This window comes from Lycorma delicatula, chromosome 3 (assembly GCF_047948215.1).
Source record: "Lycorma delicatula isolate Av1 chromosome 3, ASM4794821v1, whole genome shotgun sequence".
NCBI lineage: Eukaryota > Metazoa > Arthropoda > Insecta > Hemiptera > Fulgoridae > Lycorma > Lycorma delicatula.
Window position 1 is genome coordinate 85,005,050 of NC_134457.1, and position 26,850 is coordinate 85,031,899.

Below are 26,850 nucleotides of genomic sequence, written 5' to 3' on the forward strand. Positions count from 1 at the left end.
CACAGTAAATAGATTCGTTAAACTTACCTTTTAATTCCAAGAATCGATTTCCCGCATCTTCAGTTGTTATTAAATTCTATAATATATTGTCGCATGTTTGCAGCTCGATCAGGATATTGAGAGATTGACAATTGAAAATGTTTATATAGTTACAGTGTATTAGTTAAAGAACATAAGTACAATAAGGTAAATCAACAGTAATAATGACAATAGTAATAATAAAAATAGACAATAATAAACAAAACTCACAATAATAATTAGAATAATAACAATAATGGCAACAGCAAACAATAATAATAATAGATTTCAATAATAAACAATAGTCGTAGTAATCGCAACCACAACAATAATAATAATAACATACAGTAATTACATACAAAACAGAATTTAAAGTAATCATCAGGATTTATTTACACATAGTTAAATATAATTCAGTCTCATTGACAGACATTAGCATGACTACTAGTCTTAACACTTTTACTGAAAATACCTTTCCTGTTCACAAATAAAACTCGTTAACAATTTTTGAATGAAATTTAGTACATTATCTCTTTCACTTATAGTCTAACAGTAACTCATCGAACCATTTCTTGTTTTCATTATTATCCACACTGCAATTACTTGTGATGTCACCTTAATCACGTTGAACTTAATTCACTTTCTTTCTTTTCTTTTTTGTGTTTAGCTTCCAGGAATTACCATTCAAGTATTACTTTATAGGATGAATGAGGATGATATGTGTGAGTGTAAATGAAGTGTAGTGTTGTACAGTCACCATGACAATTTCAAGAAAATAAGCATTCAATGTCTGGCTTACTTAGGAGAGTGAGAAATGAAGTGGTTACCTGTTGCCTTCTTCATTGAAGTGTTTTTAATAATCATTGCTGTTGCATAACAGCACACTGAAATGCAGGTAATATTCAGCCACACAAATGACACCTTTTCACTCTGTTCAACAAAGGGACTTATATAGTGAACATCATTACTTCCAAATGTAATACTCTTGACTAAGGTGGCTTGGCCTTACATGGAAAATTGGCCCCAAAAGTAAAATTCTTAAAGGTAGTGTAATGCATGAAATTAGTATACTTCTTTTTGTGGGGAAATTTTTTTTTGCATACACTGCCTGTATTCAGTAGGGATAGATAGTTTATAATAATACAGGAAATTATCTATGTATTTCTTGGGTTTCAAAAGTCCCGGAAGTTTCAGTATTTGAGACATATGAAAATTTAATCAAAGTTAACAGGAGAAAGTTAGATCTTTCTCTAGATAAAATATGAACATAGTATTAGAAACTAGATAACATTATGCATTATTTATGCATATAAAAAACTTGCTTAAAGCAAGACTGTGAAATCTAACATCTTTTTGGACTGCTTTTATAATTTCTTTTAACGATAGTAATAAACTCAACTCTGAAATTTCATCTCCTGTTGAATTTGGTCTTTTTTTTTTTTTTTTAATAAAGATCATTGTTTATTTCAATTACATAAATGTATTCATAATTATTTTATTAATTTCTGCATAATAATTTTGTTAATTTAAATAAGTTAATATTTATTGTTGCACACAATTCTCTTTCAAATTTAATTTTTTTTATTAAATGTTTTTGTAATTTTTACTTGGAAAAACGTTATGAAAAAACAATTTTTGCTAAATCAGCCATATTTTATATTATTGTAATCTTTACTATTGGAAAAATTTATGAATTTTTCCAGTATTTTAGGAAAAATATGAAAGAATATTATTTCATATTACATGTCACAAAATTTAAACATGCGATGATAACCAAAATAGAAATCTTGTCTTTTTTTAGATTACAAAAATAAAACATTTCTTCTTCAGTGTTTTTTAGAAAATGATTTATGATAATAATTACCCCTATCAATAAGATGTTAAAAAAATTACACTGATAAACATTAAACATTTAATATAACATTATATGTGGATTCAAAATTGAAAGTCTGAATATCTAGATTAGCTTTCTTTTCATATTTCTTTTTTTATTAAAATATTTCTACATGAAAACATTATATCAGTCCAGAAATTGATAAAATTAACAAATTATAAAACTTTTAAAATTTTATTTGTGTAATTTAGGTTGAATATGAGAAAAATATTTGGATCTTATCTGTTATTTTATTATAACCTTTATTACCAAATTAGATTATAAGTAATTAAATTATTACTATACATCTTTATTGCAAGTACAGCTGCTATGTCTCTCAGAATCTGTTCAAATTATTGTTCTTGATCTTTGTGATATTGGTGCCACATAAATTCCATCTAGAGTTCAGCAATTCTTGACTGGTGTCATATCATTTCAGATGATTGCTTATGAGCTCCTGTCTGGGGATCCATGAAATTACTTGCATTTATTGTTAAGGAAAATTTTTAATACCCCTGTAGGCACATCATTTGTAGAAATAATTGTGGACCCTGCTCTTATTACTCATGCAATAGACACAAAACATTGCTGTTTAATAGTAGGCAGTAATGTTTTTACACTCCTATTAAACCATGGTATAAGGAAACATTCTTTTGTTTACTTACAGTAATCGCCAAAAACCCATTGCTGTGATAGAACTTGATCAATTTGATTTTTCCGATGAGAAAACATACTTTCATCAATTCCATAATTGAATAGATCCTCTGATTGGCAGTTGATTGTTGATTGCCAACAAACTGTCAGCACACACTTCTTGTATATAATCGAACCAATCCACTGTAATACAGTGGTTTATTTCCAATTTTTGTTAATAGAATTTGATTAAGACAGCAAATTCATCATCCAACAATAAATAAAGAATACAGTCTTACAAAGGATTGAACCTGTAAGGAATGTATCCTGACAAATCAATTTAAATTCCTGATAGTACTCTGGTACACATCTAACAATTCTGTGTAGCGCCATTAAGCACATACTCACCTCACTGGCAGGTTATGTAAAATTCAATACTCTTTCAGAAATATTACTGCATGTTTTTCATTTTTTACACAGTCAAATAATCGTGTAATTAATATCAACACACAATGGAAGTAAAACAAATACTGAAAACTGGCTGGCCAGCACAGCTTGATGACTAATCCCTCAGAGACTCATATATCTTGCCTGTTTTATATGATGATTTCATTTTATTTATAAATGTTGTATGATTACACACCATCATGTTGTGAAATAATTATAATTGATGACAACTTAGAAAAAAATACTTATTTAACTTTCTTGATACTTAAACAAAAAAATATTTCATTAAAAAAAAATTCTGATTACCATTCATGTTTTTCACCTAATGTGAGACAATGCCATTCTCAATCTGGATACTTAATATGTAGGTAGTTTGAAATCTAACACGTAATAAGTACATTGATCTCTAAAGATTTGCTGAAAATTATTAGCTATAATACAATAAATAATTATTTATAATTGTGACAGTATGAGGTTACGTTCACCAGACAATCATCTTCAGTTCAAGAAACTATATCACTCGTAGATATCATAAGTTCATTCTGTATTGCAGTTCAAATTTCATTATTATATTACAAAAAGGAAAATAATACTGGAAATTAAATTAGAAAGTTTTGAAATTTTTTAAAAGTAATTAACAAGTAACTATTTGTTATTTATAAAGAATTCTAACCCTGTTCTACATATTATGCTTCAGCAACCACAAAACAAGATATTTATTCCACTTAATTTACTGTAAAAGATAAGATGTGATAAAATAGATTAACAATAGAATTTTACATAATTACTGTTCATCACTTAATTTTTACCGGTACAAAATAAAACCAGACAACTGACAATCAGAATCAAAAGACTTCATTTCTATTTTTTTTTCTATTCTTATTCTGGTATTAAATCTGCAAGCAGACTTTATGTACAAAGTAACAGAATTCAATGAAAAATGATTTTTTTACAAATTTGAAAAAAATAATATAGAGAAATGTTAAAAATCTACCTTGATATACAACATTGTGATCTTTTGTGCTGCTTATGTAATTTTAAACCTAAGCTAAGCCTAAATCAGTAGTCTTTCAGGTAAGTTAATCTAACCGTAGGCTTAGCCTGTACTTTTGTAACTTTAAAAAATTGCAAAATGAAACATTAACACTAAAAAATATATGGAAAATTACACATACAGTAAAATTCAGTAGAACAATTGAAAAAAAAAAAATATATATATATATGTATTTAAGTTTTTTAAGACTTTATGCAATTATGCTAATCAGCACATTTTGCATTTTGATATCTTTACCTTATTTTAAATTTTATATCAGATTAGCTATAAATTATAATTTTTGTGCTTACAGGGATAGGATGCAGTAAATAAGAAATACTTTAAAAAACCTTTTAAATTAATTTAAGGGAAATCTCAAAAAAAATTATATTTCATGATATAGGCTACATTACAAATTCTGATCCATGACTAATGATGTAGAAGCTTGTCTCTTTCACCAGTTGCAAAATCTGAACAGTTTTTCTTAGTATTTATTAATAATCATTGCTAACACTGCCCTAGGCCCTAGGTAACCCACCCCACCGGGTTGGTCTAGTGGTGAACACATCTTCCCTAAACCAGCTGATTTGGAAGTCGAGTGTTCCAGCGTTCAAGTCCTAGTAAAGACAGTTATTTTTACATGGATTTGAATACTAAATCTTGGATACCAGTGTTCTTTGGTGGTTGGGTTTCAGTTAACTACACATCTCAAGAATGGTCGAATGGTCTACATTTCATTTACACACATACATATCATCCTGATTCATCCTCTGAAGTATTATCTGAAAAGTAATTACCAGAGGGTAACCAGGAAAAAGAAAAAGAACACTGCCTGGGGTAGTGATATATATCCTGATGGTGTTAAGTGTTGATGAATCAAATTGTAATCAACCAACTAATCATGATCATTAGTAATCATGTTTACATTTATTTTCTTCACTTTTTATTTGTATATCAAATCAATAATTTTTTTGAGGTGAAAAATGAAGTAAATGTTTTAATATATAAAATTCTGATTTGTTCTATGATAATTTATCCAAAATTTTTGTACCTTTTATTAATTTCAAAATGAAATATTTATTTCACTATATCCATAGAAAATAATTAGCTGTTATAAATTTCATTCAGAGTTGTAGGATTTTAATAAATTTATGATAGTGGTGAAGGATTCCTGTAATCATCCAATTGATGTTCAGAATTTATAAACTAAGCAGTCTGTTGATCATTTTTTATTCCAGTAACAGTCTGCTAGAAAAAGTTTTATTGATTGTAATTGGGAGTTTCAGTGGTTTAGATATTTTTTCATTACTTTTATACTTAAGTTTGCATGTTTTACTTTAATTATGTAAATACTATTAGAAATACTTTTATAATGTTTTATTACTTTTTGTTATTTAACTTTTTTTCATTAGTTGGGCCTGATTCCCACTGATTACTGCCAGTTTGGTTTGTTTTTTCCTGATTGTTATGTAACATAAAGGAATGTTTTTTATCTATATGTTTATCTTTTAATTAATTTTTATAATAAAGAAAGAGGATTAATATAAACAAGAAAGATAAGTATGGTTGTTGGATTTTTTTTTTGCTTTCTCTCTTCTAATCAGACATTGTTAGTTACTTTTTTCTTGGAAACCCTGAATTCTTATATCAATTTTTTGAACGCTGTTCTATCTTGCACTATTTCCTCAGATATTTTTGTTTCTTTTAGGTAATTTTGAGCCTAAGAAGTCCATTGACTTCCATTATTTTTGTTGTAAATGTGGTTGAAGATTTGTTTTGTGAACCTGTTTTTTTTGTTTTTTTTTAATTTGTCATAAAATGGCTATTGAATTTACTTCTTTTTTCTGATGAAATTTAACATTTTCTCAGTTGCATTATATTGGTAAAGGTATTTATTCTGAATTTGTATTTATTTTACCTTCTTTTATTGCCCTAAAAATTTTCTTTTTTTTTCTACTACGTTTATTTCACCTGAATCAAACTGAAGCTGCTTCTATGGCGTATAGGTTTTGTGATCTGATTACTATATTGTAATGCCTGATTTTAACTTAATGAGATGTTCTTTTGTAGTAAATATATTTCGTTAGCTGTTGGCCAGTTCCATTTTTCTCGTTCTTGATTGATTGGCTTACTTCTAAGCCATTGATTTGGATTATTTTTCCCAGATATTTAAATTATTGACCTTACTGATTTTTTTATATTTTGTATTTAGGGACTTAGGGGAAGCTTTGATGGTCATGAATTCTATCTTTTTGAATGAAATTTTTAACCCATTTTCTTTGCTATTTCTTTTATGTTTTACTTTTTCAATTGTCATTTTGAGATTCTCTGAGATAATTGTAATATGGCAAAAGCTGAACAGTTAATTCCATTTACTTTAAATTTTGGACTAAATTTTATTTGATGGTGTGTTCCAATTTATTTTATCTTCTAGTCCCATTCTAATATTGTTTTCTCTATGGTATAATTAAAAAGAGTTGCTGATAAATCATCCCCTTTCTCACTTCTTTAATCTTGAATTCTTCTAAATATTTTTTTCATGTCTTTTACTTTAGATCTTCTTTTAATAAGGATCTGTTTAATTATGTTAATCATTTTGGATGCATAAAAAGTTCTAGGATGATCACTGAGGGAGTTTTAGCAGTTGAGTTATATGTCTTTGTGAAATCTTTAAAGACAGTTTTAAACCATTTCATTCTGTCCCTTATTATTTTTTTAGGTTCCACATTTTTTCTGCACATTGTCTTTCATTTCTGAATCTCCTTGGTATTCTTCCAGTTTGTTTGTGATTGGTTCTATTTTATTTTGAAGTGTTTTTGAGAGGATTTTGTATGTCACAGGTAAGGGGGAAATTTATTTGTAGTTATTTATATCTGTTTCATCTCCTTTTTTGTGTAGTGGATGTATCAGTGCATTTTTTAAATCTTGTGGTATTTCTTAGGTTTTCCATATCTCTTCTAGGATGGTCTTCAGTTCTCGTCGTTGTTTTCTGATTCTTTGCATAGTTCTGCTGTAATCAAGCCTTCACCTCTACCTTGTTGTTCTTTAATTTCTGGATGATTTTGTCTATTTCTATTTCATTAGGTGGTTTTAAGTTTACAATTCATGATGCTGGTTTTTCGAATTGGAATTTTTCCTCTGGTTTTTTTGGTAATTTTAATAACTTTTCAAAGAATCTTGCTAGATTTTTGCAATTGTCTCTCTTGTTAATACCTGATTTTCCATCTTTGTCCTTGTAGCAAAGGCTGAATGATTGATATGTGATTAGTTTTTGTTATATGTTTTATACAAATCCCTCTTGTTTTTTATGAAGTCCTACTTGATTTCTTCAAATATTTGATTTGAGTTGATTCTTCTTGTATTTTATTTTAATTCTGATCATTTTGGATGTTTGTTCGCAGATTAATCTAAATCTTAGATAGTTTTCATTTGTGTTTGAGAAGTACCATTTTCTCTAGCCTTTAAATCTTGCATTTTTAACTGCTTCGTTTTTAATCCACCATCTGTGTTTTGTGTTTCTTTTTGGAGGATAGAGACATCTTTGACCGTTTCTGTTTAACAATTAGTTTCTGGTTTATTTCTTAAATTTTCATTGTCAAATCTGATTCTTTTAGTTGACTTTTTATTAACTTTGTCATGTGGGATAAGTCTCATATTGAGACCCATTGTGAGGTTGTTATCTGTTTCAATTTTGCACTCATTTTGACTGATATTTTGGATTTTTTTTTATTTTTAAGGAAATGGCAACATAGTCAATTATGAGTTCTATTAAATTCAGATTGGGATCACCCTTGTTGTTTTTTTGTTAAGTTTTTGTTTATTATATATATATATATATAGAAAGAGAGAGAGAGAATATGTTTGTATGTTTGGAGATGTTGGTACTTAAGGAACCAATTCAAAACAACAAATAAAAAAGTTGATGTGGACAAATGCCCTACCTACACTTTGTTTCCCTACAAACACACCATTCTGTGTTTTTACAATAAAAATTTAAATCATAAGTAGGATTAAGTTATTTAATGAAATTTGGTTTACATGTACCCAACAAAATGTACAAAATAAATAAGTTTGAAGATTTTACCTTTGAAAATTCCAAAATGAAAAATCAAATGGTACCCATTTAATTTTTTTTTATTATTAATATCCCTGTAAACAGAAGTTTTATGGTTTATTAGATAAAATGTTAGCCCTTTTATAAAAATGCTACCTCATTTGTTCAAATGTTGATAAATAGCTAACAGCCTTCACTAATTAAATTAAAAATAATTTCTGTTATTAGTTGGTGAAAATAGTCATATCATTATCAGACTGCATAATTTTTGCGGTCAATTTTAAGAATTTCAGTCATATCTTTACTGTTTATCAACTAATTTGAACAAATCTTATTGTGATGTTTTCAGGAACTTCTGTATATTTTTCTGGTGTTGACATGTTAGATGGTACTCCAGTACTTGATTTAAAACCTTATATACCTTCTTATGATAACCCTTTGAACCAGATGAGGTCTGACATAAATAGAGAGCTTCAAGAGGAAGAAGCAACAGTATCTTCTGTTATTCCTATTCCTCTAAGTGAAAACAGAAGTGGTCAAAACCATGGTGAACGTGAAGCTCCAGATGGTGAAGAAAGTGGTGAGCCAATTTCAACACTACCAGTTAATTTGCCTTCAGAAGATACATCATATCAGATTGTAAGTTAATTTGAACATTTTTCCCTATTTCTGAAAAAAGACCATTAGTTAAATCCAAATTACCAAAGTATACTAGTCATTCAAGAGAATTGAATACAAAACTATTTTAGTAATATACCCTTCATTTAAAAAAATTTTAAATATTTATATATATATATTCCTCCTCTATGAATCATGAGACCTTGCCGTTGGTGAGGGGGCTTGAGTACTCAGTGATACAGAGTAGCTGGACCGAAGGTGCAACCATATCGGAGAGGTATCTGTTGAGAGCCAGACTAAGGAATGATTCCTGAAAGAGGGCAGCAGCTCTTTCAGTAGTTGTTAGGGGCGTGAGTCAGGACGACTTAAACGGCCATATCAACATCACTCAGTCCTCTGAGTACTGCGCAGCTAAAAGCAATGGAAAACTACAGCTGCTTTTTTTCCAAGAAAATGTGGCTCTCTGCATTTTCATATAGCAATGATGGAGGCGCCTTCCTTAGTAAAATATTCTGGAGGTAAACTAGTCCCCCGTTCGGATCTCCAGGTGGGGACTACTAAGGAGGGGGTCACCAGAAAATTAAAAAATAACATTCTACGAGTCGGAGCTTGGAATGTTAGAAGTTTAAAAAAGGTTGGTAGGCTGGAAAATTTAAAAAGAGAAATGGATAGGATAGATGTGGATGTAGTAGGAATTAGTGAGGTTCGGTGGGAAGAGGAAGGCGACTTTTGGTCAGGTGATTTTAGAATAATAAACTCAGCTTCAAATAATGGGCAGGCAGAAGTAGGTTTCATAATGAACAAGAAGATAGGGAAGAGAGTAGAATATTTCAAAATGCATAGCAATAGAATCATTGTAATAAGGATAAAATCAAAACCTAAGCCGATAAGGATTGTTAACGTCTATAAGCCTACAAATGTGCCCATGATGATGATGAGCTAGAATGTATATGAAGAAATTGACAAAGCAATTAAACACGTAAAAGGAGTTGAAAATTTAATAACAGTTGGAGATTGGAATGCAAGCATTGGAAAGGGCAAGGAAGGAAATATTGTAGGTGAATACGGGCTGGGCAAAAGGAATGAAAGAAGGGACAGACTTATAGAGTTTTGCACAAAGTATAATTTAGTAATTGCCAACATCCAATTTAAAAATCATAATATTCTTGCTGAATTTTTCAATCACTACAGACAGCTATGCGATTTTGTTTCTGGTCACTGTTCAACAGCCTCGGTACGAATTTTGCAGATATGCGTCTCATGTTCAAATTGTCCAACAAGTTGCGTTGCACGGACCCATATGACATTTGTATGATTGCACAAGCATCGTGGATTGTTTGTCTTTGATCTGCAACAATAGCCTCTAGCACTTTGGCGATGTTTTCCAGTGTTGCACTTGTTGATGGTCTTCCTGAACGCTCATCGTCATCGACTGTCGTTCATCCATCTTTGAATCGTTTGTACCACAAAAAAGTTTTACTTTTACTCATAGCATTGTCACCAAATGCTTCCACAAGCATGCGATGGGTTTCTGCACCAGTTTTTTTAAGCATGAAGCAAAATTTGATACAGGTTCTTTGATCTTTAAAATCTGCCATTTAGAACTTCGCCAAAGCAGTAAAACACAACGGCACACAACCGCACAAAAGTCAACAATGCAGCCTCTCACCGCCACAGCTGTTGGAACACTGATTCACAAAGAGTACTGTTAGCCACATCTAGCAGCAGCAGGTCGTACCAGCAATGGTTTACGCGTGAGATTCAAATTCCCTGAACTTTTGGGTAGCACCTTGTACAATCACAGACAGAGAAGCATATAGACTAGACAACTGAATAAAAATGGTGTCAATCCCTTCTTAACATTTCAGGTGACACGGCAGGTATGACTAGAATTATGATCATATTGCTGCAACAGCAGTATTTAAAACAGAACTTACTTTCTGAATATACCTCATAGTAGTAATTTTTAAATATATATATAAATAAAAGAATTAATCTGAATAATAAGTAAGCTTTTTCTTTAACTAAGAACATAATTAATAGTAAAATATTTTTCTTGATCATTGTAATTTTTGTTTATGAAGCTATGTTAATACAGAATAGCATAACACAGGTTAAGAAGCAGTTGTTTGAAGTTAATGTTGTGCCGAAACTTTGTTGTGCTGACAAAGTTTCTTGTTAAAAGATCTTAACAAAATTTGTGTTTTATGTAGTAATTCATAGATTTGTTCTATATTATTAGTTGCATTTTCATGAAGATATTTATACTTGGCCTATAATAATACACAAATCATTGTTGATTTTCTTTTTAACGTAAAATTGTGTCTCTTTTTAAGGTCAGAGTGCCAGATTGGGTATCAGATCCACCAGTATCACAACTGAGAGTTACATTTAGTGCTAATGTTGAAGAACACTTAGAATATAACACTAGGGAAATAATTAGAAGCATACTAACAGAAGATCCTCGGTCTGTTTATCTAAGAGAACGATATGGAAATCAGTTTTATACATTTCTTATTCAAGAATTACATGTTAGCTGTAAGTTTGATGATACATTGCAAACAGTTAATGTATACCGTGTTGCACCTGCTGAAAAACTTTGTTCTTGTGGTATACCAGAGTGGCAGTGTTCACAACATCATGGTGAATAAAGAATTGATGTATCTAAATAATTTTCCTAAAATCAAATTATTTTACATTAAGCTAATCATTTAAACCAGTGGTTCCCTGATATTTTTACTTCATGACCTACTTTTATCTCTTCAAATCGTACATTAATTTTTCTTCTAAAGAAATCATTAGTGTTATAATTTGAAAAAGATTTTAAAAACAAAAACTGTTTTATAACTGGTTACAAATTACATGTTAAACAATGTGATTTGATAGGTAGGTATGTTACTCTTGGAGGTTATTGAACTTTGTCCAAATCTTCTGATAAATTATTTTCAAAAATATTTGCGAGTTTTGTTCAAAATCTTTCCAAATTTTTGTAATACACAAACATGCTGTTTATGCACCACTGAAGTGATCTGGATATCATCATATTTTATTTTTACAATGCTAGTATTATTTTAATAGTAAAAAGCTAATAAAAGTCCCTTTTTAATAGTAACAATAACCATTCCAGATTTTTTTTTTAAATTTGATATTGCATGACCGTGGGTAAAAAATAGATACTAATAATCTTATCATAAAAAGATTCAATAAATGAATCTTCAAAAGCTGTTTTGTCATTTACCACAGCAACATTATGTCTCATAATAGAATCATTAATAGATTCTCACTGGTTGAGAACCAGTAAGTATTTTACTCAACATTTTTGCAGGAAAATGTAATACTTCCTTCCTACTATAAATGATGTTCATGAAATCCATTGTCTGCCAGCTATCCATAGAACTTGCTTCTCTGGTGCAGATCAGCTTATAAAATTAATATTCAAATTCCAACAAAGTCACACAACTAATTCATTATTTTTATTAAAATTTACATGGTATAATTTTAATAGATAAATGTCGGATGGTTAGGCTGTGACAGGCAGGGCTGCTAGGTCACATACTTAAAAATCATTTATGTCATAGCCCTAAGATTGGTTTTTCTTGATCTTTCAATAGAAGTAATCTGTGCAAAAAAACAGTTTCTACTGGAAAATAATTAAGTAGCAATCAAGAACTACATCTTGACCAGCAATTCAAAAAAAACCAACTGAATTTTATTTAACATCTGAAAAATTATGTTACAGCCAGTGCATTTATTGAGATGATATGAGCAAAACAAAAACTTTTTCTTTTAATTTGAACTTAATTTATTTTAACAGTGTAAATAAGAATTAATATTTATATTGGAGCTAGAGGAAGCAGAAACATAAAAACTTTTACTTTATATAGATTATTTATCTTCACATTTCACATGTTAACTGAACCATAACACAAGCTAACAACTTTGGTAATACATTTATTAAGAAAAAAATATGTTCACTTTCTATTTAAGTGCAATTTCATTTGTATTTATAGCATTAATTGTAATATAAAATTGTATACAAATAGTATTAATTGCAATATTCATAGCATTTATTGTAAATCTACTCACAATTTCTCACAGTTTTATTTTTTCATCTTATCAAGATAAAAACAATAAACATATCTTCTATGAATTAAATATTGAACAGTCACAGTTACATCCTTAAATTAATTATTTGACTGTTTTAATTAAAGTTTAAATGTCACCTGTAGCTTCATCTGGACTTCGAAAATTATGAACATTGCTAAAACTCACATGTAAAACAATCATCTAATAGATCTGCCTTTCCATTGTTTGTTTGTTTTATTTTGTTAATTTTGCATAATCTCAACTAAACAAACAGTGCTCTAAAATCATTGATTAAACTACAAAAAAATTATAATATATAATATAAAAGAATATACAAATATTGATCATAATTTAATTAATAGTTAAAATAGTATATAATAAAATTAACATGCATAGTTTAATGTTTAATTACAGTTATAAGTTTTTATCATTTAAAAAACTTGAAAAAAAGATTTATATTATATACATATTCATACGTATATATTTTATATACGTAGTATTGAGTCAGTTTTTTGAGTATTAAGATTTTTTTTTGTAGAAATGTAAAAAAAAAACAAAAAAAACAGACATTTATTGATACTTCTGATGCTACATAAATAAAATACTGATACTAGTACTTAGTATTCTATTTCTATAATTTTTTCTTCTTTCTAGCTTGTCCTTTAATAAAGTAGAAAAATTTTAATTATAAAAATAAACACAGATTACTAAAAGAATTACAAAGTCTATTTCTAGGCTAAGGAATCTCCATGAACTATTTATTACTATTTCTAATTTTTACAGGTGGTTAATAATAAACCTCCATGTTATTAGATTATAAATAACAAAGACTTGAATATTGTGATAGAAGAGAATGATTTGACAATTACCATGCTTTCAAATCCTAAATTGTTTTCACATAAAGTTGTTAAAAAGACTTGACCCCTTATCTGTCTTTCAGTCAATTCTGTAAACATATTTCTTAAAGTTAATAAAATGTATATACAAGGGTGATTTTGAAGTAAAATCCATTTGAAATAAAAACAAAACTGAAAAATATGAATAAATTTTATTACTTATGAACGTAATTTTTATTACCTAAAAACTACATTTAAAAGTAATGAAACCTTTCTCCATAGCTTCCTTCAGTTTCAATTCATTTTTCGTAGAATCTCACTAGCTCTTTATTCCTTTTTAAGAAATTCTGATGCCATTGACTTAAACAATGCAATAATTCCATTTTTCAATCATTGTCAAACCTTTGTGATAGAAGCCACAGTTTTTGATGAAGAAAAAGAAAATAGTCACTTTGAACTAAGTTAGGTGTACAGGATGGATGATAGGTTTGCCAGCAAAAAAATTTTGCTGGAAAAATTTTTTAATTTGTCATCTGTGGGCAGGCAATTGTCATGCAAAAACAAAATCCTATGAGATAGCATTTGACATTGTTTGTTTGTTTTATACCTCTTCTCAGTTTTTTAACATTTCACAATAGTATAGGCATTCACAGTAGTTCTGCGATCAATAAATTTGACAAACAAGACACCCTTCTTATCCAAAAAAAACAGTAGCCATAAGCTTCCTTACTAAATGTTCTTTGGTTAAGAAGACGTTGATTTGACCTTTGTTAGTCTAAGAAATTATGAATGCCACAATTGCTTGACTGCTCTCAACATTCAAAAAATAAGTTCAGGTTCATCTCTTGTTAACTATATGATCAAATAATTTATCACCTTCAGTTCTGTAACACCACAAAAATTCATGTATTACAGCTAGATGGTTTTGTGTATGTGTGTGTCTGCATACACATACACATGCACAATATAAAGAAAATAATAAAATTACATGTAAAGCAATATGCTAATATATCACCTACAAAAACAAAAATATTAACAGCCATGATAAGTCTGATACACAATTCCACAATTACAAGATAAAATAAGTAAGGTTAACTTACATGAACTAAATATAAACAAACAGTTTATCACTGGCAATATTAAATGTCAAACTGTGTACTAGCAAAATGCTAATATTTACTTTAGGTTGGCCTCCTTGGCATGAGTGGTAGCATCTCAGCCTTTCATCCAGAGGTCCCTGGTTTGAATCCCAGACAGGCATGATATTTTCACACATATTAAAAATGATTCATCTCATCCTCTGAAGCAGTACTTAACGGTGGTTCCGGAGGTTAAAAAACAAAGAAAAAAATATATTTACTGGAGATTAAATTAATATAAACAAACAGCAGATAGTGTAACTAGCTAAACTGGTTCTAATGATACGTACAATGATAAAATTTCAATAATAACACAGTGCAGTTTGATTTATTTATAATATATATACCTTTAATCGTAAGGAAAAAAGAAGAAGAAATAGAACTATTACAATTCTTCTAATTATTATTTTATCAAATTTTATATGGCACATTAAAAAAAAAACTAAAAACACCAAAATTCATAGAGAACAAGAACAAATCAACATCTAAGTTACTGCTAGCAGAGTTTTATACTACTCTGTGTTGTGTATATGTTTTCTAATAAGAAATTTCCTTAAAATCTCTTGAAATTGTGTATAGTTATTTTTATTTACTTTTATGTATTGGTAACTTATTGTACATCTTAATTCCTGTTGAAAGTGGATTATTGTAATTTGTTTTATACTTTAGTTTCCTTAGCAGCTGCACACAGCCCAGTTTTATAATACTGAATATCAGTCTTCTTCTTGAAGAATGACTTAAAGTGAAAATAATTCACTTGTAGATATAGATAGAATACATATTGTTGCCGAATGGCTTCGGCAGCACGTGGCACTTAATAACCTTGTAGTAGCCCTGAGAAGGGCTATTGTTGTCAATGGCTTATTGTAACTAATAACCTTGTGGTAGCCCTGAAAAGGGCTGTTTTTGTCATCATTTGGCTTTGACAGCTCATTGTAATTTATAACCTTATGGTAGCCCTGAAAAGGGCCGTTTTTTGCATTAGCTCTGAGAAGAGCTGTTGGGTCTCAAAGCTGGTCTCCATTGAAGTTGGTGATTTGCAACTCATTCATTGAAATCAGACCTGGCTTCCTTTCAGCAGCAGCTGGGTCCCCACTACAGCATGGCAGTGATGGCCCCCAGAGCCCCACAGTGTTGGGTTGGCATGGGTTTTCTTTTGCCGGTGCAGCTGAGCCGGTTCTCCCTGAGTAATCCCACACTGGGCTGGCTCCTGCTGCTGAGTCTGCCAGCCAGGGCGTTTGAAGCTCGGTGAGCTGGAGCAGGAAGGTAGTGTTCGTGTCCAGCAGCTCCCTTGGTGGGTTGGCCAGACCTGCTGCTTCAGCAGGGATGTTGACATCCGCCGGGATGTCCCATGTTGAGGCAGCCAGGGAACTTCTTGTTCTTTGTCTTCTCCAGGTGATGGTCAACGTTCAATTAAAAATTCACTCATGCACGCTCTTTTATTGGAGCTTGAGTGTTGGGGCCACAGCACCGCTATGGTGGGAGAGCTGCGCAGTGATTTGCACGGCAGGAGTGTTGCTTGTACCAGTGCATACATATACTGTGCTTCAGCTAACATCTGAGCTGCTATCATTTTCGTCTGCCAATATTAAATTAGGCATATATGTTGTAACAGTATTCAATATACCTTTTTCTAAAATAAATTTTAATGTAGTTGTATGCAGTTTAATTGGTAAATAATAATGGAAATAAGCTGTTCTATTTTGTTCTGATGTAAAAAAATTAGATTAGAAAAATTTCAAACATGGTGCTGCACATCCCACTTAACGATAATTAGTTTAGTTCATGATCATAAAAATTCTTCATTATAATTTCAGTTTTTTTAGTTTAGCCATTAGATTATTTTCTACTTCCAATTTATTTATATTGCCTTTAAGAGATTTCATTACTTTTCATTCTCTCTATAATTATTTCTGTATAATTAACTAGCGGACCCAGCAACCTTTAGCTATTAGTGAATTTGAGTGTATGAATTTAAATAAATTTTGTATTATACTTGAGAAATTATATTATGAAAATAATAAAATGTGCAACATTAATTGTATTTCAATTAAATAAATCAAAATCATTGCAATAGTCTGGGATATACAATGTTTTTGATGATTCCATTTGCCACATATATAAACAAATCGTTAGGTTTTCCTACACGAGAACATGTAACATATAATTAACCATGTGAAAAGATGGAATTTCCAAATTCAATCCACATACTTGCAGCGATTGACCTTGTAATTTGTTTATCATTATTGCAAAAGCAAAAGTGTAATTGGAAATTGCAGTTATTTGAATTTGATGCAACCCACATTCAGTTTCAGAATTATACTGTAATGCAGTACAATCAAGTGTAACCAATTGATGCAATCGATCATTTTCACATTTTTGTGATGATCCTGTAGCCAGTAATTGTGACATATGTAATCTATTTCATTGTGTTGTTTCTTCCTCTGTTTCATTTCTTCTATATTCCCTTACTCTCTTGATTTGAATTGTGTGCTGACCAATATTTTTTTTGTTTTAAATGCATTGTTATTTTTAAATAACAAAAGTTTTATCTTCTGTATAAGTATTAATAATATTATTTACATTTTTGTAACTTATGAAAACAATGAAACTGATAATATTCTGAAAACAATAAGAAGTTGTACAATATTTCTTTTTTCTTAAGATCCCCGGAATGTTTACAAAATTTCAAACTTCACCAATCTCACTGCTATATAAATCATAAAAAAAAGCTTACAAATAAATAACCTAATATTTATATTTAATTATTTTATTATTAAATATTATGGAACTTATTACATTTAAAACACTCCCAGGACTAATAATAATAATAATACATTTTTAAATTTTCAGCAAAATCGGTTAAGTTTTTAAGTTATTAGGGCACTCACAAAACGAAGATTGTCTTTTATTTATATAGATTTTCAATATCAATAATTTACAGTTCCTGCACTGCCTCACAGTGTGTGCTTATGTAGTAACTAAAAGCTTAATAGCAAAACCCCCAATTTTGACCTATTGTGTTATATAAGTAATATAAAATACCCATGTGTAATGACCAACTTAAACGATTCAAAAATTAAGAAAATTAAACTAATTGATATACATGGTGTTCCAGGACTTATTCCGTGAACTTCAGGTACTGAATCAGGACACCAAAATGAGCAAAAATTTCATATCAATGTAAGTCCTGTTTTGCTTTGTTTTCCTTCTTTACACCATTTTTTAATTTTCAACAAAAAAATTATTTCTCAAGAACAGTTAAACCTATTTTAATTAAATTTGGCAGATCTGACTAGTGACTACAAAACTAGTTATTCTACAAAATAAAAATTTTTGAAAACATCACCTTCAAAAATTTTAAAATGGCGACATCTTTATTTTTTAATCTTTAATAGCTTTGTAATCATTTGTTTGATCAAATTTTTACTTATTATAAAATTTATTAAGCATTTTATTTTGATCAAAATGACATCTCAATTGTTTAAATTCATTGACAAATAATCAAGTTATTGCAGGCAATTAACCTGGCAGTATGCTTGTGCACTCTACTCCAAGCTGATAATTTTTTGCTTGTTTGTATTTCTTCCTTTAATTGTAATAAAAATTATTAATAATACAAAAAATTGACAATGGTAATGGAAATAATTATGGACAACTAATAAAATAATAAGAACAAATAAAAAAAGTGCTGTTAAAATTAACATTATTGCAGAATAAAGATTATGGTCGTTGTGGATGACTAAAACATATGACCTTAACAAAGGGCAGGCCAGTTGAAAGGACCTCCTCTTCCAATCCAGTGGCCTGGAAACATTTCATTTAGACAGTCACATATCATGATCGCTGCATGAGGTCCAGCCCCATCATGCTGGTACTGAAGATTATGTCTGGTTAACAATTGAATTCATCAATAACAAGGGTGTGTATGTCCTCTAAAAAGTGTTTGTAAGCCTCACCTGTCAATCCTATATTCCAAATACTTGGGTCCAATCAACTTTCCACCTGCCCATACATCTACACTAAATCTTATCTTGAAAATTACATTCACACACTTCATGAGGATTGCCATGGATCTACAAATGAGAATTTCAGGTGTTATTTATCCCAGCTCTGGTAAATGATGCTTCAATTAAACGGTGTATTCAGTATGTCCATGTTCTCAAGTAACCATTAATAAAATTGTAAATCTTGGGGCCTACAGTGGTGAACGTTTTGCAAGTGGTACGGATACAAACTGTCATTATATAGTATTTGTTAAAATAACTGTGCCTAAATGCACCTTCCAGTATTCAGAACTTATGGTGCTGGATCATTAATATCTTTCAATAAATACCTTGTTAGTGTGATCAATTATATTTTTATTAATTTATAACAGATTTAGATACATTTTAATATTGTATTATTAGTAACTTATTTCACGTCATTGAGGTTAATTATGATGTACATGTACATTATTTATATTTTAAGAAGTATTATATAAGAGTATTTTATTTAAGTTACATCTTAACAGAACTGAATTAACTTTAAACACATGTTTTATGGAACTGATTAACTTTAACTAATATTTAACTTAGATGAATTGACTATTAATACATGTTTAACTGGAATGAATTAATTAACAATAATATTATGAAGACATAAAACAGCTATATGAATATTATAAAACAGCTAGCTGTTGAAGCTTAACTAGATTAACATATTTGCAGGCCTTACATAAGTAAAAAGAAAAGAGTTACATAGTTTATCATTAATAAGGAGGACATGAAACTGAACAGTATTCTCCACACTTGAGTTTGAGAAATACTTACTTCTGCTGATATTCTTCTAACACTATTTTTGGAATTATTCGCAGTACCATGAAGTACAATATTTTGTCCATTAAATTTGTCTCAGTTGATTTCTGCTTATGCAACAGAATCTGTTTCCCTTAATATCCTGAACTTATTTTAAAAAGTGTTTTATCTGGCACCCTCCTTGCTGAAAAACAACATTGATATTCAATTATAGCAGATGTAGAATTGCCATTACAGTAGCCATATACAAAAATTAAGTCTACATACTCATTGCTATAAGTAGGTGGCATATTTATTTGTAACAATTAAAGGCAAAGGAAAAAATAGAGACTTTACATGCACTAACAATAATATGCAGCAAGTTACTGTTTAAGTTGCACTCAACTCACATTTATAACAACACTTAAGTTAACATAGCAACTTAGCAATGAATCCGCATCACTAACAATTGGAGAAATCGTTTATTTTGTTAAGATCTTATGTCTTGGTCATCCACAACTATCATAATCTTTATTCTGCAATAATGTTAATTTCAACAGCACTTTTTTATTTGTTCTTATTATTTTATTAGTTGTCCATTACCATTGTCAATTCTTTGTATTATTAATAATTTTTATTACAATTAATGGAGGAAATAAAAACAAGAAAAAAATTATCAGCTTGGAATACAGTGCACAAACATACTGCCGGGTTAATTGCCTGCAATAATTTGATTATTTGTCAATGAATTTTTACAATTGAGGTGACATTTTGTTCAAAATAAAATGCTTAATAAATTTTATAATAAGTAAAATATTTGATCAAACAAATGATTACAAAGCTATTAAAGATTAAAAAATAAAAATGGGCGACATTTTGAAATTTTTGAAGGTGATGTTTTCAAAGATGTTTATTTTGTAGAATAGTCACTAATCTTAGATCTGCCAAATTTAATTAAAATAGGTTTATTTGATCATGAGAAATAATTTTTTTGTTGAAATTCACAAAATAGCATCCAGAAGGAAAACAAAGCAAAATAGGACTTACATCAATATGAAATTTTTGTTCATTTTCGTGTCCTGAATCAATACCTGAAGTTTGGGAAACGCGTTCTGTAACACCTGTTACTTCAAAGAATGTTAATTTACATTCTTTTTATTTAGGAATATTGAGTGATTAGTTACTGTGTTTTTAATTATCTAAAGATATATTTAAAATTATGGTTATTTGACACTTCCTTTCTTCAAGATTTTTAATAAATGACAAATTTTCTTATCATTATATATTAATATAGTTTCAAAGGAAAGTCATGAAAATGTTTTTTGTTTTTTTTTTACTATCTCTTGTTTACTGTTTTCAACTATTGCTTGAAGGCTTCAGAAATATGACTTTGAATTTGATTATCAATTGAATTAATAACTTTAGTAAATATGAAATTGAATTAATATTATACAGTTTTAATTCTTGTTCATTTGATGTGTTATGCTATTTGGGAACTGCTGGTTGAAAAAAGAATGTTAAGTGTAATTCAGATGAATGTGAAATTGTGATGTCTTTGACTGTGATTATTTGTTGATTTTGATGTTTTGTATATTTTTCTACTGGTTTTGAAGGAGAAATAAGTCTTATCTATTATTAGTAGTAGTAGCAGTAGTAGTAGAAATTGGCTTTATCTCTCATTTTAATAAAAATAATTCTACAAAGTATTTGTTTTTTTATTTTCTTTCCTTTTGATTATGTAAATGTTTTGGTACACTTTTGTTTTCAGAGTATAATACAAGGGCAGTTCAGAAAGTTCCCAGTCTGACAAAGAAAACACAAAAAAAAATTTTTTTCTATGCAGTCACATTGCAATTTGATACAATTAGACCAGCCTTAATAACCTTAGTATTTTGTGATTTGTGCAATTCTACAGAACAGTTGCTAGCCTCAGCTTTGACCTCCATCATTTGAAGCAAATCTTCACCAAGCAAACCATTTTTTCAGGTTTGGAAAAAAGAAGTAATCACTGGGAGCCAAATGTGGCACATTGGAAGCACTTCATAGTAGGTCTTGGAGTTTTGCACAATCACCCAAGATGTGTTTGCAGGTGCATTACAATGGTAAAAGAGCATTTTTTTTACCACATTTGGATACACTCCGATTTACTCTGAATAGCACTCTGAAAGGAGTCTAATGTGAAGCATAATACTCTCCATTGTCCTGCCTTTTTCCAGGCAGTGCATAAGCACCACTTCATGAGATTTCCAAAAAGATCTTTGGCATTAATGGTGAATCCATGTTTCATCTTCTGTTATAAAATGTGAAAGAGACTCAGCGGAATCACATTTAAATAAGTCTAAACTCCCTTGAGAAGTGTTCAGTCAAAATATGTTTTTGCTCAACTATTAATAAACACAGCATTCATCATTGGGGGAAAGTGTTTCATACCCAAACCATTGTGTAAAATGTAGTAGACACAGTATTTCAAGATGTTTGCAATGTCAGCAAGCTCACATACCTTAAGTTGGTGATCATTTAATACAATACTGTGGATTTTTATGTTAATTTTGTTCATTGTAGCAGATTATGGGCAGCTGAGCATTCATCATGTTTTTTAGATGTACCACCACATTTAAATTCAGCAACCCACTTTTCTGCCATCAAAAACAAAGTGGAAGAATCTTTTAAAGTGAAATCTAACTCATTTTATATGTCTCTCAAAGTTAAACATTTTAATACAGAGTGCTTTATAACAGCTTGAACTTCAATTTCTTCAGAAAATCTCAAAACTTGTTTGCTTTACTTGAACACCACAATCAAGCTACTAAAGACATGTGTTTGAAGAGACTTGATAAATATCATTTAGTCATTCTTGCACCATCTCTGTCTCAGTCAAAGAACTTTCCGAATGATCCTAATAAAAAGACTTGATCTGTTATAATTTTTTCTTTAAATTATGATCAAAATTTATTGCCGTTTAGAAAACTTAATACAGGAAAAAATACATCCATTGTAAGAATGATTCCTGTTATTTATTGTAACCAAAGTTACATGTTAGCTATTGTTTTTTTTCTTAATATTATGTGCTATCCGAAACTAAAATTAGCCTACAAAAAATAAATAGATTACTTAAAATGAATCTGTGATCATCTGTAAGAATTCAACTGGATGATGCCAGTCGGCCTTGTTTCTTCAGAAAGCTTACACTAGGATGACTGTATGTTTGTTTGAATATCATAACTGTACACCCACATTTCATCATCTGTTATAACACTTCTGAGTCATCTAGAAATTGTTCTGCAATGTTGCTTTGGCAGAAAGTTCAACAATTTTAAAAAAATGTTGCTCTTATTCATTTCATACCCAAAATGTAGTCAAAATTGTTTCACACAAGCCTTAAGATATTCCCACCTCTTCAGTAAATTCTCTTAACTAGTAATACAAAGAGTATTGACCACAGTATCCTTTATTTTGTTGATTTTTCATTGGTTGCTGATATGTTAAGATGTTGAGCCATTTGTCATTCATAGCCTTCTTGAAGTTGTTCTTACCACTCATAAATGCTTTGTGTCAATATAACATCTCACCAAAAGCTTCTCTAACATCTTCACCACTTTATTCCACTTTTAACACACAATTTAATGCAAATCCTTTGTTCCATCATTTTGAAATAAAATATATTGCCACTCATAACAAAATGTATTATTACTTGGCTGCCAAGTTTTAACTAACATGGCTGAAAATACCAAAATATATAGATATATACAAATTTGCAGAAATACTATTGGCATTGGTCGTGGGGCTCACATCATACAAAACTGCCTTCAAACTGCAATTTACGTTCTACCTATTGAAATAGAAGCTTTATTGGTCAAAATTTATAAATATATTTGAATTTACACTGTTCGAGTTACTCAACTAAGAGTTCTATGAATTTATTGATGTAGAGTAGAAAAATGTTCTTCAACATGGCAACGCCCATTTTCTTTCACTATTGACAGAATATTTGAAATCTATGAAGGACTGAAATTTTATTTTATTTCACAAGAACACTGTCCAGTAATGATAAAACAGTTTTTTGATAATGATTGTGGTGAAATGTATTTGTGGTTTGTGCTAGGACAGTTCAGATTGTTTTACAAAGATGTCTTGATTATGGACAAGTGCAACTGATATTGTGGTGAACTTGAAAAATTAAATACAAACCTTGAGGAAAGACATGATAAGAAATAAAATATATGTCTCAAGAAGCAAAAAACCGTTTTAGAATACTAGAAAATAATGGAAGTATTATTATCATTACAGTCCTACAATAGTTTACAGCATTTTATGAGAGATGTCTTTCTTACATTGAACTATAGAAAAACAGTTTTGGTGAAGCAGATTCTTTTACTTGGATAAACAACAATAAATTAACATGGTCTGAAATTGAAGCTCAGATGAAAAAAATTAATGAAACTGTTACCAATAATACAATAAACATGGATCAATTGACTGATGAAGCAGTGATTGCAAAAGCTTTTTAGTCAGCTAACAATGACATTTGGAAAAAGACAACTAGTGAAGAAAAATGGATACAACTCTTAAGTATTCAAAGAAAAGAACATTTCATTGCGCACTCTTGTTCAAATTATAGAATACATTTTCAACATTCCAGGCACATCTCTACCAGTTGAAAAAGTTTTCTCAATAATAAATATCATATGGTCTGAAGAAAGAGACAGAATGGCTGAATCAATTATAAAAGCTTTACTAACTGTAAGATTAACAGCGAAATTGCAGTGAAGTTTTTGATGCCATTAAAAATAAAGAAAGTTCAACTAGTAATAAAAAAAAAAATAACTCCTTAATATTAAGGTATGTTTAGTTGAGTTATTAAAAATTGCTTTTAACTCATTGTTTTTTGTTAACAACTTCTTTATTTAGTACTTATTCTAATAGGCTTTATTTTCTGTTATATTGGCTTTAATGTTGTATTGGTTATAAAATAATATGATAAAATATTTGTAAATCATGTATAATGTTTTTGTAGCTTCTGTTGCTATGAGGTGATTTGAAAAATTTTCACAAAAACAACATATTAAATGAACAAACTCAACAAGGATCAGATGAATTATTTTACTACTTACATAAGAGGCGGCTTTATAAAATTTTCGAGACAGTGATCATTAGTAAGAAAACCACTTAGTAATTCCACTGAAGAAGAATCTGTATTGTTAATAAGAAAAGGTTTTCTGGAAGAATGATTTATATATAATTTGATAATAAATATTTTATCAATGTAAATATTTAAATGACATTTAAACATGTGTTATAATGTATAATAAACATATGTAATACCATGTAGAATGGTATATAGAAAATAGAATTAGATCAATGTGATACCAAAGTGAATCAAATATAAATTGTTATTTTGTTTTTAAAACTTATTAGTTCAGAGTAAAAATATAAAACATTTATTGCTTTTCTATGTAATCACCATGAGGATTTCCACATTTTCTCCAATGTGTGAAAAGCTAATGCATCTGTTCTTCATAAAAGGTTTGAGAGCATATCATGAGTCAAATGCATATGAACTCCTCTACTTCGTTAGCGCTTTGGATTCAATATCGCCCCAGTCACCCAAACAAAAAGAATTCACAGGGGGAAAAGCTTGTACAGAGGATCTTCTAAGTTATCCCAGAAAATTTCATCCAGTTTATCCCAAATGTAACAGCTGTGAAGGAGAATCACATCTCTGTGACAGTGATTTTTGTTCCTGTAGATGGCTTTCACTTTTTCCAAGAGTTGGCAGTAATACACAGCATGATGTTTGTGGAGAAAATTATGAGTAATATGCCTCTCCAGCCCCAAAAGGTGATTGCAAGGACTTTTCCAGCTAATAAACACATTCTCGCCTCTACAGAGCGTGGCTCTCCACTCTTACACTATTCCATTCTTGATTTCAACTCTGAAGTGAAGTGGTGGGACCCGTGTCTCTTCACTTGTAATTATTTAATGCAAAAAATTATTTCACTTTCATTGAAATTGATTCAGCAACCTTTGGCAAATTCCGCCAAAGTCCCAAAATCTTGGAACCTGCCTCACACAGACTTTGCAGAGCACGGTGCTTTGAGATAATGGAATGGACAGTTCCATGACTGATACCCTCTTCCAAAGTGATTGTATCAACCATAAGCTGCCAATTACCTTAAATGAAGTTCCAGATCAATCAAATGTTGTTTTCTGTCATACTTGTTCATGAACGCCTATTGTGATTCTTACCTTCCACAGCTTCACTGCCCTTTTTTAAATTTCCTGGCCCTGTTATAGACTTGTGTATGTGACATCTTATTTCCAAGCTTTGCGTGCAATCTAATCAAAATTTCAGAGGGTTTGATCCCTTATTCACTAACTTCATAAAAAATAAATAATAAATTATGATTATTATTTGCTTTTCCCTATTGAGAGAACATGTTGACCCTCAACAGTATTCACATGGTGAACCAGTTGAAGCATGCATGTGGGTTAGATTTCTAGGTATGTCGTTTGACCAACCTCTAATACGGTTTGAAGGAGATGAAGGAAAAATGTTAGGCATTCTGAGAGTTTTGTCTAATACCTCTTTGGGAGCCGATCATGTATGCATGTTGTGCTTCTACCAAGCTCTGATCAATTCCTACTTGGACTACAGCTGCATAGCTTATTCGTCGGTGCAGGCCACCATACTAAAGATGCTCAATGCAGTCCATCATTCATTCATCTGTCTTTTGTTTGCTCAGATTCCATGAGTGCTGAACAGATGATTAGTGACGTATACTCTAGACACCCTGTTATCTGAGATTCATTGTGTCATTTCGCAAATGACTAGATGTAATACAACAGTGAGCTTCTGCTGGATCTCCAGCCATACAGGAATTTCAGGCAATGAGTATGCATCTAGTGCAGCAAAGGAGGCTTGTCTCCAGTCTCCTTTTACCAATCGTATTGCTTCTAACAATCTTGTCTGTTTCCTGAACAGGGTGGTTCATGATGACAGGCAAAGTGAATGAGATGCAATCATAAGCAACAAACTTCACCCAATTAAGTGTTTCACTGTGGAGTTCATCATGCTGAATTAACTGTCAAGAGAAGGTTATTATCTGCCATTTACAAATTGGGGACACTAGGCTCACGCTTGGGTATCTGATGACTCAAAACAGATGCACCAGTTTGTGCTCAGTGTGACTGCCGACTGACAGTGCTCCATGTGGATTGCATCTGTTATGCGGCATTATGTCGCAAGTTTAAGTTGAGGGCTAACATTCAAACTATTCTAGGGGATGATGAAACAAAGTTATCTTATGTTTTACAATTCCTTAGGGCGATCTGTTTATA

The 26,850-nt window shown here is 30.2% G+C and overlaps 1 protein-coding gene across 2 annotated transcripts in view; it reads left to right on the forward strand.

Moving 5' to 3' along the window:
* The window catches only part of LOC142321754 (tRNA (adenine(37)-N6)-methyltransferase), a 49,193-nt gene extending 36,049 nt beyond the window's left edge, over positions 1–13,144 (forward strand). For both annotated transcript variants that reach the window (XM_075360110.1, XM_075360109.1), the window contains exons 4-5: positions 8,408–8,697; positions 11,013–13,144. In XM_075360110.1, the coding sequence (XP_075216225.1) occupies positions 8,408–8,697; positions 11,013–11,327 (605 nt within the window). In that variant the 3' untranslated portion in view covers positions 11,328–13,144. The remainder of the gene's footprint in view (positions 1–8,407; positions 8,698–11,012) is intronic.
* The last annotated feature ends 13,706 nt before the right edge of the window (positions 13,145–26,850 follow it).